The sequence below is a fragment of the Physeter macrocephalus genome, chromosome 20, assembly GCF_002837175.3.
Source record: "Physeter macrocephalus isolate SW-GA chromosome 20, ASM283717v5, whole genome shotgun sequence".
In the NCBI taxonomy this organism is placed as follows: domain Eukaryota; kingdom Metazoa; phylum Chordata; class Mammalia; order Artiodactyla; family Physeteridae; genus Physeter; species Physeter macrocephalus.
The window spans coordinates 75659937-75674833 of NC_041233.1; the positions used below are offsets into that span (position 1 = coordinate 75659937).

At 41.5% G+C, this 14897-nt stretch overlaps 1 protein-coding gene across 5 annotated transcripts in view; it reads left to right on the forward strand.

Moving 5' to 3' along the window:
• ACADSB (acyl-CoA dehydrogenase short/branched chain) overlaps positions 1-12736 on the forward strand; it is a 39983-nt gene extending 27247 nt beyond the window's left edge. For 4 of the 5 annotated variants that reach the window (XM_024121240.3, XM_024121239.3, XM_028482136.2 and 1 more), the window contains 4 exons: positions 1173-1262; positions 2641-2778; positions 4856-4955; positions 5687-8478. In XM_024121240.3, coding sequence (XP_023977008.1) covers positions 1173-1262; positions 2641-2778; positions 4856-4955; positions 5687-5757 — 399 coding nt within the window. In that variant the 3' untranslated portion in view covers positions 5758-8478. Of the gene's footprint in view, positions 1-1172; positions 1263-2640; positions 2779-4855; positions 4956-5686; positions 8479-11874 lie in introns of those variants that run through there. The other variant, XR_003677791.2, reaches the window with a different exon arrangement.
• Positions 12737-14897: the final 2161 nt, after the last annotated feature.

Sequence of the window (14897 nt, forward strand, 5' to 3'; positions counted from 1 at the left end):
AATGAACATTGGGGTGGATGTGTCTTTTTGAATTATGGTTTTCTCTGGGTATATGCCCAGTAGTGGGATTGCTGGGTCGTGTGGTAGTTCTATTTTTAGTTTTTTAAGGAACCTCCATACTGTTCTCCATAGTGGCTGTATCAATTTACATTCCCACCAACAGTGCAAGAGGGTTCCCTTTTCTCCACACCCTCTCCAGCATTTGTTGTTTGTAGATTTTCTGATGATGCCCATTCTAACCGCGTGAGGTGATACCTCATTGTAGTTTTGATTTGCATTTCTCTAATAATTAGTGATGTTGAGCAGCTTTTCATGTGCCTCTTGGCCATCTGTAAGTAGATAGTGATTTAATGGCTGCCTAAGGTTAGAATTTAGAAACAGTTTCTAAGCTTGAGTCATTCCATTGTTACGGAGATTAGTTTGCAATGAGACAGTCCAGCTAAAACTGTCACCACATCCTGATTAGTTCTTGAAATGTATAAACTGATGTTTTTACCAGCTCCTCTGTGCAGTTATCCTCAACTCTAGCTGTGCATTAAAACATTAAAGAGTTTTTAGAATGCTGGTGTTTAGGGCACACTCACCACTCCCCCCCAGCCCACCCCCATTATTGAGCTCCCTGAGATGATTCTCATGTGCTGCCAGGGTTGAGGAACGCTGCTCTTTTATGTTCTGATGCCCTACCCGCCAAAGCTCTTGTTAATCCTGATCATATACAAAAGAAGACCAGAAGTGACCTTGCACACTTGACTTCTAGAAGGACTAGAGGCAGCTATTCTACAGTCTTTGAGGCCAGTCTTTGAGCAAAATTTCTGAGGCTTACTTTGTGCCTGGAGACTCAAGCCTAAGGGAGAAGCATCCCAAAAAGTAACCTGGGTGCATGAGCACAGCCACACCAGGAGATTTAGCTCCTAGAATCAAATGTGCTCTTCTTCACAGGAAATTACGCAAATTTTCTCCCAATTACTAGAACTTAAGTTCTATAAATGCAGTGGATGAAGGTCATTAACGTTAGACCTCACCATCTCGGTATCTCTAGTCCTTTCCCTACCCCAACTTTTCAATTTGCCTGTAAAAAGCATTCATAACTTGAATAACTTCATAACTTGAATAATTAAGAGCATAAACTTATAAAAAATAAGAAATTCTGATTTTTTTTTTTTTTTCAACAGATGCTGGGACTGGCTCAAGGATGTTTTGACTACACTATTCCGTATATTAAAGAAAGGGAACAATTTGGCAAAAGAATATTTGATTTTCAGGTATATAATTATTACCATCTTCCTACAGTGCTGTGCTCTCCCTCTTTCCATTAATGAAGAGCTTCGTTACAAAGCTGTAAGGGAATCCCCTGGGGGATTTTAATGGGAGAGGCACAGAGAGGAAGGAATAGATCTTGGTGCATATACTTGTGCCTGCCTTGACCTTCTCCAAGGGCAGAGCAGTAGTCCTTGAGGCCTGGCTATGGCATGATGCAGAATACCTTGGTGAGCACTTGGGAGCTGCCTCCTCACTGCTTCAGAGTTCCAGGGCATGGGGTCTGGAGTCAGACTTCCTGGGTTCGAATCCTGGTTCTTTGTCTTACTGTTACTAGCTTTAGTTACCTCACCTCTCCAAACCTCAACTGCCTCATCTGTAAAATAAAGATAACATTCTGTACCGTCTAGGGTGATTCAGAATCAGGTAAATGTTTTAAGTGTTTGATACATTATTAAAAATAAGTCAAATTTTTAAACCTAATTTTTTTTTTTTTTTTTTTTTTTGTGGTATGCGGGCCTCCCTCTGTTGCGGCCTCTCCCGTTGCTGGGCTCCGGACGCGCAGGCTCATTGGCCATGGCTCACGGGCCCAGCCGCTCCGTGGCACGTGGGATCTTCCCAGACCGGGGCGCGAACCCGGTTCCCCTGCATCGGCAGGCGGACGCGCAACCACTGCGCCACCAGGGAAGCCCTAAACCTAATTTTGTGATCATTTATTTTTTAAATCTTGGCAGTTAACAATTACCTGAACTTTGAATTTTTTTTTTTTCTCTACTTTTTTTCTTTTTTTTTTTTTTTTTGGTACACGGGCCTCTCACTGCTGTGGCCTCTCCCGCCGCCGAGCACAGGCTCCGGACGCGCAGGCCCCCGGCCATGGCTCACAGGACCAGCCGCTCCACGGCATGTGGGATCTTCCCGGACCAGGGCACGAACCCGTGTCCGCCGCATCGGCAGGCGGACTCCCAACCACTGCGCCACCAGGGAAGCCCCTGAAATTTTTTAAAGGAGCAAAACACGTAGTGGTTTATTTTATTATTTATTTATTCATTCATTCATTCACTCACTCATTTATTGTGGCTGCGCTGGGTCTTCGTCGCGGCGCGACAGCTCAGAAGTTGCGGCATGTGGGATCTTAGTTCCCCGACCAGGGATCGAACCCGGGCCCCCTGCATTGGAAGCGCGGAGTCTTAACCTCTGGACCGCCAGGGAGGTCCCTGTAGTGGTTTATTTTAGATTGCAGATTTTAAACTATGCTTGCTAAATGAATGTGAATTTTTGGACGGGTGTATTTTGAATCTGTCAGTGTTCCACATCCAGGCAGGACTTTGACAATGAGCTGTTTTCGGAAATCACAGTTCTCTACCTTGGGCCTGAATGTTACAGGGGCTCCAACACCAAGTGGCTCACATGGCCACCCAGCTAGAAGCTGCAAGATTACTCACATACAACGCTGCAAGGCTTTTAGAAGCTGGAAGACCATTCATTAAAGAATCATCTATGGCCAAGTACTATGCATCAGAGGTAAAAAAAAAAAAAGAAAAAAGAAAAAAAGTCAGTCTTTTTATTTTTTTTAAAGATATTTATTTATTAACCTCTTCATTTAGAAATGTTGGTTATGCATTTTTTTTTCAAGTAAAATAACATGAACTTTCTAGTTTCTACACCAGAAATGCAAAAAAGTAAAGCTGCCGTAGGGAGGTGCTTTGATTCTGTGAGGTCTCCATGTTTTCTTAGGCTCTTAGGTGGAAACTGAGGCACCCAGTTCAGGTAGAAGGCCCACTGTAAATCCCTGGGTGAGCCTCTCAGCTGAACGATGGTTGGGACGAAGTGAATGCCCTGGAGATAATGTGAAATAAAAATGCCCAAGAAGGGACTGTCCATGTGTTGATGCTTCCTGCTCATGCACGTGCATTCTACATGTAACACACTGGACTTTGGTGGAAGCTTAGCCTCATCACTGGGCTGCTCTCTCCCAGCTCCGGCAGTATGTCTTAGTCATTCCCTGGCTTCAAATATTTATTTAACCTCTTCTGCCCCCAGATTTAATCTTCTGCCTCAGCCTCCCTTCTGAGTTCCAGACTAATAGATCCCGCTTCTGCTTTACCTACCCACCTCCCCCCGACGCCAGTCGCAAACCTGAGTCCGCTTGACACCCTCCTTTCCCTCATCCCCCAGTTGAACCCATCCTCCGTTTTGAGGATTCAACCCCCTAAATATTTCTTGAATTTGTTTTTCTCTCCCTTCGTACTGCCACCTGTCTAGTCCAAGCTGTGCCGTTTCTTTACCAAACCACTGGAGTCACCTTCTAACCTCTTGTTTCCCCCTGTTGCTTTCTCCCATCCAGTGTCCCTTTTCAAGGTGTCCATGAGGCCATGCCACTCTCCAGCTTTAAACCCGTCAGTGGCTCCTCACAACAAATGGGACCTTTTTATTCGTTTCCTATTGCTACTTTTAACAAATTACCAAAAATTTAGTGGCCTAAGACAGTACGATTCTATTATCTCACAGCTCTGGAGGTGAGACGTCTGAAATGAGTCTCACTGGGATAAAATTAACGTGTCAGCAGAGCTGCCTTTCTGGAGGCTCTAGGGGAGAATCCATTTCCTTTTTCAGCTTCTAGAGCCAACTCTGTTTCTTGGACTCATAGCCCCTCCCTCCCGTCTTCAGAGCCAGCAGTGTAGGGTGTTCAGATCTGACTGCTTTCTGTTTCCGTGGTCACGCCGTCTTGTCTGCCTCCCTCTTCCCTTTATAAGGACCCTTGGGATTACATGAGACCCACCCAGATAGTCTGGGATCATCACCCCATCTCAAGGTTCTTAACTTAATCACACCTGCAAGTCTCTATGCCATGTAGGTGATGCATATTTACACTTTCTGGGGGTTCTCCTGTGGGCATCTTTGGGGGCCAGTACGTTATTCAAACTGCTCACCATCATGTGCGACCCGCCTGCCCTTCATTCGCTTTTTACAGGTCACCCCAATCCCAGCCCATTGGCCCTCAGGCCCTTGAGGCTGACGAACCCATTTTCCCCTTGGAGCCTTTCCACGTGTCATTCCTCAGCTTGAAATGTCCCCTAACTCATCCTTTGGTTCTCAGCGAGGCTGTAATTTCCTCACCTATCCCCCATCTAGGTCATGGCAGCTTCCCTAGCAGGCTCTTCTCTGGCCCCATACAGTTTTTCAGTTTTGGTGATTGCGATTCAATGTCTGTCTCTGAATGACCAGCAGGACCAAAAGGGCAGTGAGTGACTGGCCACCCCTCACCATTGTGGCTGTCAGAGGGGGTGACATAAGGAGGCCCTTGACGTACATTTGCTGAGTAAATGATACCTGTCGACAAGTATGAGTCTAAACAAATAGCCTAATTTTCTTAAGAAAATATTTTTCTTAAGAAAAATTTTGTGAATTAATAGGGTATTTTGCATAAATGGTATGTATAGAGAATGGGACTAAGGAGAAGTGCTAATTTATAAAATGACGTCAGTCCTTCCAACTGCCAATAACAGTGAATCCATGTTACTAAGAATATTCTACAGGAGTGTTTGTAATGCATAAGTTATGTGGCTTCAACATGTGATTTGCTGCTGCCTTTTGGTAGATTGCGGGCCTCATAACTGGCAAATGTATCGAGTGGATGGGAGGAGTAGGCTACACCAAAAATTACCCTGTGGAAAAATACTTCCGAGATGCGAAGATTGGTAAACAGAGTTTTTACATTTATTTTGTTTTATTCGACTCTGTAGGTGTTTTAGGCTGTTGTATCTGTTTGATGTTTTTTATTACTGGTACGTAGGCGAAGGCAATTTTAATCTCCTCAGTTATTATGTTTATTGGCTCTCCTTTTCTTGTGGCTGGGTTTTTTTCCCCTACTTCTTGCTTCAAAAAAATAGATTTATATATATATATATTTAAAACATCAAATTTCCTTTTTAAATGCCTCAAGGCCTCTGAAGGCCTTTCAGTAAAACCACAACAAAATCTACTGTCTTAATTTTTCTTTTACTAAAAATGTTAATATTTTCTATTAGTTTAATGCTGTTGTGTGAAGCTCAGTTCTAAGTTTAGACGCTAAGTGCCTACCCAAGCCTGAGCATCCCGCTGCTTCACTGCCAGGTGGGAAAATAGAAGCAGCAGTTATGAAAGCTGCCTGTTCCTGAGGAGCCATCCAGGCTTGTGTGTTGATAGTTTAGGAACAAAAAACTTCCAACTGTTTAATACCGATTCTGGAAATCTGTAAACCAAATAGAAAATTGTTATCTCTTAGGCAGAATTACCTTGTCAAATAGTACCATATTCAGGGGACATTGGGCAGTGTTCCTGGTAAAGTTTTACAGTAAATGCAGAGGTAATGTTTGCAGAGCTGTTTCTTGTATAGACTCTTAACCATGGCTCCACTCCTAATTGTTCCTTTTCTCCCCCTTTGTTTAAGGTACAATATATGAAGGAACTTCAAATATCCAGCTGAACACCATTGCAAAGTGCATAGATTCAGAATACTGACAGCCACGGGAGTGGGACCCCTCCCTGGTGTCACTGGTGTAAAATTTTAAACTATTGTGCCTTGTTGGGGGCTGCATTGAATGATTTTATTTAGGCCCTTCACCTTGGATCTGGAGGTAGACCTTTCCTGTCTCCTCTTTCCAATCTGCTTAACTTAGGCACAGAAAATCATTTTTAAATTTTGGGAAGAAATGCATCCATATTTTCTCCAAAACTATTTTTAAAACTATATGCATTATCATTTTAGCTTCAGGGTATACAGAATTTCACTCTGTCAGAATTTGGAAAAATAAAGACAATATAAGTATTTTTTGCAGACATGAGTATTTTATATCCCTGTCATTGTGCATCAGTCAGAGAGACGTTTGTGATAGTTGGCAATTCTATAGAAGAAATAGATTCGATTCTAAGTTGCTAAACTAGGTAGCAACTGATAAAAATTTATTTAGAAAAATCTAAAAGTTTTAGTTCTGAATATCTGAAAATGAGTGGAAAATGAGGGTATAACTAGTTTATATAATCGAAGAAAGCATTTCAACAAAGGAAAGCCATATAATTTGTTACTATAATTGGCCAGTATGAAAGGTGTGCATTTCATTATGGTTTCAGTAGGTCATTTTGAAAACAAGTCTCTACGTTAGTTTTCAAGTATGAAGGTTAAGTAATTTGGTTTAATAATTAGAATGTACTCAATATTGTAATATTCATTTTTTTCTGTCTTTAAATTGAATACTGTTTTCTCAAACTTAGTTATTGAGCTTTATCATGAATAGTAATTCAGAAATTATATTTTGGTTCAGTGATTCTCAAGAGGAGATGTCTTGTCCCCATAAAGAAGTATATTAAAATCTTGTAAGGAATGAGGGATGGAAGGGAGCTGTAGAGTTCGAAGAGCATATTTGGTAATATAAAAAATGATATTTCTGGGAAGGCACAAATAAATCTGTTGTTTTACAGACAAATTACGGAAAAGCAAAGCTCAACATAATATACGGCTGGTGATGCCATTTCTTCAGTATCAGGGATTCTCAGTCAGAGAGACCTTGTAGGGTACAGGTCCTCAGTCCCCTCGGGAGGGAGGAGGACAGTGAAGGGTGAGTGTTTTATATTTTCTGGAAGGGGGCATGGGTTAGAGATGTTGGAAAATGTTTCAAGGCTCATACAGTTGCTTAAAGTAATCACTGCTGTCAAAAGGGAAGCACTTTAGTACTTTAATGAAAGGATAATGTTTGTTAAGAAAACTTGACATTTTCAAAGTAATTTTGCTTTGCACATTCATGTTCATTGAATTGGGTTAATTTCTATAATGGATACCATAGTTAAATATTCAGAATTGTGTAAATACAGTTGAGATAGGAATTACATTAAAATATTAGGAAGAAACATGGACAAATTTAGACCTTAGATCAAAAGAGATAAAGTCTACTTGATTTTCGGATAGGGCTGATGGAAGCCAGTCATTCATTGTTTTAGAACAAACAGACAGTAATCTGATAAGGAAAGTAGGGGATGGAGGAAATGCCCTAAAGGGGGGCTTGGACATCTTTAATTTCTGTGATTATGTGAGAGAGGTGGACTTTTCAGATAACGGAATAGAAGCCAACGTTAGTAAAAAGAATCCCAGCTTCCTCCTGTAGAGTTACAAACACGTGAAACTACAATAAGCCTCTTTCAGATTAGCAGCATGAGAGAGGCTCCCGTGTACATCTAGACCTTGAATTTATAGTTCATATTGATAGAGTTCTAATTGTGTGTATATTTTTTGTGCAGGTTCACAAATAATAGTTGAAATTTAATTTATGTATTGTAATTAATATCTGTACCTGCCTTCTTCTATTAGTGAATTGTGTTATTGTACTGTTTACCAAAGAGGATGTTGTGCGTTTTCCCCATAGTTCTTCCATTATAGCTTTTCTTAATAACCATGACTTTGGGGGTCTTGAGTTTGTGTCTAGTGGAGGACAAGCTTGTTTACCTCCTGAAACCTGTCATTACTTTTTGCTAATTTGAGGACAGGGCTGTCATGGGGCTCAGAAGGAAGAGACTTGAACACAAGCAACAAGTCGTATTTGTGTGGCAGAGCTGGACTCAACCCAACTGCCAAGTTAGTATTGTTAGACATTTCACTTTACAACACAAAAATGAATTGGTGTCAAAGATTTTAGAATTGTGGAAAGCTAAATCTAGAAAGAGTTTAGAGAACCGTCCAGCCAACTCTCTCATTTAAGAGTGAAGGATTCATATAGCCTAGAATACTTGCCCAAGGTCATCTATCCAGGGCAAAGATAAAACAAGGATCCAAATGTACTAGGTCCCAATTCAGTGCTCTTCCTACTCTTTACTACTGTCTCTGTTCAACAAATTTTGGATTTCATCCTTGTTATGTTTCAATACTCTATTGATTTATTTTAGGTTTAACTGATAAAGAATTAACATTTCAGAAGTGTTAAGATTGATCAGTGTCGTAACTTACATATATTAGTCACCTGCCAAACACTGGCTCTCCTAGGATGTAGCTGGTATGTCAGATGTAAAGATTATTGTGTGTGATCACTTGGTTTTATGATTATGATGTGTTTTAGTAAATGCACTAGTTATATCCTTGCTGATTTTTCATAAAGTGAAACTTTTGTTGTAATGGTACGTATCAGACTGTAATCAGTGTTACAACATCAGTATTCTATGGAGAATGAAAAAATAAAGCACTAACTGGAGACTTTTGCTACTCTAATAAAGCAAAATTGTTTGTTATACATACAGAAGAAGTAAGAAAATAATGTAACCTTCCTGCAAGATAGACACAACACCTCTGTTTACCAAGCTGATAGCTTGACTCTCATGTAAACCAATTTTGTTTGTTTTCAGGGAAGAGGTCTTATAATTCAGCTTTAAATTCTTCATGCTAAATAAAATTTTACCAGAGGGACTCCCTTTTTTAAAAAACAAAATAAGCAGCTCTTCAATAGAGAGGTCACTTCTTCGGAGCACATCTTCACGGTATAACTCTTATCTAGCTGATATTTATGCCCATGTTTATAGTAGTACTTCTGGAAATTTTATATCGTTGAACCTTTTACTCAGTAATACGCTATTGTCTAACCTTATAGGAGATTTCAGCCTATCTGTTCCCCATTATTTCCTACATTATTTTAGAAATCTAGATATTAGTCCCTGTTTTCATTTGTCATTCAGTGACCTGTGCCGAGCAGTCACTGTGACCAGGGGCCCAAGGTGCTATGGACTCCAAGCTGCCAGGCAAAGATGAGTAAGACCACATTCTTATCGAAATGTATTTATGTCAGGTGTCTTTTTTCTGTTCTCATTGGTGTATCCTCACACATAGAAAACCACCGAGGGCAACCCTATGCAAAAGTATTTCTTTAGCTCTGTTGGAATGATAAAAATAGCACTAAGCTCTCTTGAGCTCTTATCGTGTGCCAGCCATTATTCGTGCTCTTGACACATAGTAACTCACAGCCCTATAGAGTAGGTGCTCTTGTTAGCCTATTGTAAAGGCAACGAGACTGAGGCGTGAAGAAGGAAATAAATTGCTTATTGATGACAGAAATGATTCAAACTTGGGCAGTCTGGCTGATGATAGGCCCTCCCAGATTCATTCCTTTGGGTCTTTAAGGTTTGTTAATTTTCAGGAGTCTTCCAGTAAAATGCCACTGCCAACTAGCCCTTTATGAGCTAATAATTCTTCAGGGATTGTTTCAGATCTTTTCAAGCAGAGAAGCTAGCTGAGGACATGGCCTGTAAAAGAAATAAATAGGTGTGGTGGGAAAATCTGTGTTCTCAGAACGGGAGAGTAGGTGGATAGGGCAGCAGGAAGGTGCAGTAGAGCAGGGGTCCCCAACCCCTGGGCCATGGACCGATGCCGGTCCTTAGTCTGTTAGGAACAGGGCCACACAGCAGGGGGTGAGTGGCAGGTGAGCGAGCAAAGCTTCATCTGTATTTATAGCCACTCCCCATTGCTCGCATTACCGCCTGAGCGCCACCTCCTGTCAGTATTATGGTGAGTTGTATAATTATTTCATTGTATGTTACAGTGTAATAATAATAGAAATAAAGTGCACAGTAAATGTAATGCACTCGAATCATCCCGAAACCATCCCCCCTGCCCCCATCCGTGGAAAAATTGTCTTCCACGAAACCAGTCCCTGGTGCCAAAAAGGCTGGGGACCGCTGCAGTAGAGGGATGAGAAAGGTACTGAAAAGGGAACTACGGAAATACCCCACCACCAAAAAAACATCATCTCCATCACAGCCATCAAAAAGCCACCCTGGGGCTTCCCTGGTGGCGCAGTGGACAAAAAAAAAAAAAAAAAAAAAAAAAAGCCACCCTGAGGTAGGAAGAAAGACAAGCAGGATGCAAATCTGAGTGGGTGGCTGTAGGATGTTTGATTTGCCATCACTTGTATGGATAGCTCACATTATAAAGGGAAAAAAAACTAACTTTACGAAACTTTTTTTTTTTTCAAAGAAATCATGGTAAGTGTAAAACAAAATAAGGCAAGAATATAGCCAAACATAGTAGGACTTATAGGTATAAATGGGTTAAACTCACCTGTTAGAAATAAAAGATGTCAAGATGGCACAAAAGGAAAATTTAAATCCCAGCTACATAACGTTAGAAACATCTAAAAAAAGCAGCACAGGAAAGTTGAAATAAAGAGAAGGAAAAAGACCATACAAATGCTACTAAAAGGAAAGAAGGAACAGCAATCAAAACTGAATTAGGGGCTTCCCTGGTGGCGCAGTGGTTAAGAATCCGCCTGCCAATGCAGGGAACACATTGCCACGGAGCAGCTAAGCCTGTGTGCTGCAACTACTGAGCCTGCACTCTAGAGCCCATGAGCCACAACTACTGAGCCTGTGAGCCACAACTACTGAAGCCCGCATGCCTAGAGCCCGTGCTCCGCAACAAGAGGAGCCACTGCAATGAGAAGCCCGCGCACCACAACGAAGAGTAGCCTCCGCTCGCCACAACTAGAGAAAGCCTGCGCGCAGCAACGAAGACCCAACGCAACCAAAAATAAATAAATAAATAAATATATTTTTTTAAAAATCAATTAAAGGCAAAAATAATTTTAAAGGACAAAAAAGGATATCTCATAATAAAACAGGAAGACTTCACCAAGAAGGTCCAATAGTCATGAAGTTTATGTCTCTAACAACGTAGTTAGGAACTATATACAACAAAACAAAAAATAAAAATACAGTGAAAACATTGACAAAGCCATAATCACAGCCTCTGACTTAGAAATCAAGTCAAGTAGGAAATGGTAAGAACAGATAGAGAGGGATTGGGTAGCATAATTAACAAGTTTGATATATATATAGAGAGAGAGAGAGAGAGAACTTTTCAAATGCAAATGAATTGTCTAATTTAGAATTTTGCCACAAAGGAAACTTCTACAAATTCCAAAAAGACGGACTTACAGGCAACATTCACTGTACACAATGAGAAGTAAATAACCAAAATATAGGATGCAAAAAAGCTCATAACTTTAAATAACCTTGGTTAATTGGAAAATAAAGGTATACATTACAAATTGTCGATAAAAGTATGGGAAACTGAGCTGTTTTAGTCAGTGCTTCTGGGAGGATGGACAAGAAGGCACGTCAGGGACTTTAAGGACTGCATAGTTCGTAGTAGTGAAAAATTAGAAATGGCTAGGTGGGAGAACATATAAATCATGGACATACACACTGCAATCCTGTGCAGCAGTTTAAAAGAATAAGACCCACGTTCTGAGGTTAAATCATCACCCGCTTATATTGTTTAAGAAAATAACAAATCACATAAGATTTGTGGAGAACAGTACAAATCTATATATTTCTGTAAGTCCAAGCATGTATATAAATTCTTGGAATAAACTGGGAAAATACAGTCATCCCACTGAGGGCTGCGCGGGGAGTGGGGGCCAAAAAGATGGCATGAAGGTCGTTGGCATCATCTAGATTGTTTGAATTTTTATAATATTGTGCAATTGTAATAAAGTAAATATAATCTTGTGTAATTGAAAATAAAGCTGTGTATAGGGTTATGGAAATTTTTCACTCTTGTGCATCAATTCCCCTTTAACCAATTTTTCTGCTTTTCTCAAATAGCCACAGCCACGTAGGCAGCTCCATTCGGCCACACGGGAGACAAGACTTTGACACAGAGAGGACAGAAAAGGGGTCTGACAATCCCTTGAAGGTTTGACCTCTGTGGGTAAATAGCACTGACCACGTTGAAAGACCCTCCCACGAAAAGCAGTGTGTGTCTTGCTTTGCTGAGCAGGGACTTCCCCGGGTTGGGTTGGGTTGGGCGCACTTCTCACACTCGGGTATGAACTGGACCATCCGCCCTGGCCTTGGGATTAGCATCTTGTCTTTAGTTGTAATTTGATTTTATGTGATTCAATCTGAGGTATTCAAACATAATATTTTCTTGGACAAGAAAAAAAATTTCAAAGCATCTCAAGTCCAAGGACCCAGGTTTAAATTGGGTGGGCAAAACTAGGGCCTATGACCTGCAAACTAGATTTTTTTTTTAACATTTTAAATGGTATATAAATATGTGCATAATCTCCTTAATTTTGCCTCTTGCCCACGAGGCGTAAAGAAAAGTTTGCCAGCCCATGATGAAAGTAGTGCCTCCTAAGTCTGATTTTACTCAAGTTGGTCAGTCAGGGTGTCACACCAAGAAAAAAAGAAAAGACCTCCCCTAGGAACTCGGGTTATTATTATTCTCTCTGAATTTCATTTGTAGCCTATCTAGCCCGATTGGCTCCTTGCTTCAATCTACAGAAGTGCTCGGGTCTCCCCATCCTTAAAGGATAAGCTTCCGTGAGCCGCTGCTCCATTCTCCCTGCACCAACCCCTCGTACTCATCGCCTGATCCTTTAATCCCTTTTTGCTTGACGTTCACTTTTGTCAGTGAGTTTAAACCATGTTCTTAAAGTTATCTTTTTACCCTTAATTCGTGGCTGATTATATCCATAGCTTTGGATACCCCACTTCTAAGATTCTGCTTCCTTTGCTTTTTTGTTGTTGTTGTTGTTGTTTTTTTTTTTTGTGGTACGCGGGCCTCTCACTGTTGTGGCCTCTCCCGTTGCGGGGCACAGGCTCCGGACGCACAGGCTCAGTGGCCATGGCTCACGGGCCCAGCCGCTCCGCGGCACGTGGGAACTTCCCGGACCGGGGCACGAACTCGTGTCCCCTGCATCGGCAGGCGGATTCTCGACCACTGCGCCACCAGGGAAGCCCTGCTTCCTTTGCTTTTTGACAAAATGTCTACTTTTGGCTGACTCTTGGTTTCTTTTCCCGTACGTGGAAATTCTACCATTTATCAAGATTCTACCATTGCACCTCTTCTATCCTCCATACTAACGTCCTCACTGTGTTTTAGAATAACTTCTGGTCTTAAAAGTGCAGACCAGGGACCAGTCCCAGAACTTCCTCGTCATTAGATAGTGATGTTTATTTTCAGATCTCCTCCAGAAAGATGTCCAGCCGCCTCTTGGAAATTTATATCTAAATCGCAGGAGGATTAAGGTGGGAGGTTGAGGTCTAGGAGACAGTGTAAATAGTTGCTAGTGGTATAAAGACAGGTGAAGGTCTTGGGAACAGTGAAACAGCCTTCTCCTGGGCCTTCTGCCCCCATAGCATCAGAGCTCCTTGTAAAAAGGAAGATTTCCTGATTTACCGGTCAGATCACTGGGCCTGGAATCTGCCTATGTCACAATCCCCCAGAGCATTTTCATCACATACTAAAACGAGTAGTGTTCAAGGGATTCCAGCCCCAGAGTCCATGTTCCTTTTCAGCTTCTGCAGCCCCCCAATATAGCAGGAACGACTAAGCAAACCCAGAACTCCCCAAACACCCCACTTGCTTAGAGGGGCAGAGTGGAAGGAGCGGGCAGGGCACCTCCCCCTCCCTTCTACCAAGTCCAGAGGTGACTCGCTCATTGCAGGTGACCAGTCAGTCTTCTGGGGCGCTAGTGAGAAGCCTTGCTCCAGCTAGAAGCTGTGCACCTACTTCTGTGGAACCAAAAGCAATTTTGGGCAATGTGTTCATTGCAATTCTCCCACCCCAAAATAGGAGACTCGGTGGGGCCTGCATTAATGAGACCTCACCTTTGTTAGCAAGAGAGTTAATGAAGAAACTACTGATGAGATAAATTACCTTAGATTCGGTGTTTTTAAATCTAATAATTTCTCTTAGAGAGAAATGGATTTTTTTCCTCTTGGAGATATAAACACAATAAAGTAATACCAGAGTTGTAAGGTTTTGCACCTTTGGAGGGTTGGGGAGTCTGGGGGGAGCACATCTGGTTGAGTGGACAGCTTCTGTGAGTCCCTTGCCTTATTTTGCACTCAGTCATACAACAGAAACCTATCACTGTATAATGTATGTGCAGTTCCTTTGCACATTAATACTCCATCTTTTCAATACAATTGATTTTTCCAAGTAGACAAAGGCTAAGGATATACTTATTGATTGCTGCTAAGCTCATTTTAAGTGTATTTTGTAATAAAGGGCATTTTTGAGACTGAAACAACTCTGCACTTGTCCAATGGGCAAGAAGTCTTGGGAATTACTCAGATTGAAATGTACCAACATTAAAAGCTGGCTAGATTCATCTGTACCATTTTTCTAGGTTCCACATATATGTGCTAATATACGGTATTTGTTTTTCTCTTTCTGACTTATTTATAAGGCAGGAATAGAGATGCAGACGTAGAGAATGGACGTGTGAACATGGGAGGCGGGGGGGAATGAATTGGGAGATTGGGATTGACATATATACACTACCATGTGTAAATCAGCTAGCTAGTGGGAACCTGGATAGCACAGGGAGCTCAGCTCAGTGCCCTGTGGTGACCTAGAGGGGTGGAATTGGGCAGTGGTAATGGGAGGGAGGTCCAAGGGGGAGGGGATATAGGTATACATATAGCTGATTCACTTCGTTGTAAAGCAAAAACTAACACAACGTTGTAAAGCAACTATACCCCAATTTTAAAAAAATTTATACAAAAGAAAAAAAACTGGCTATAGAAAGGCATGGATGTTGTTTTTTCAGCATTAAAAAATGTAGGCTCCGTTCATCTACTGTCGTGTTCCAAGAAGGCATCATTTGTTGGAC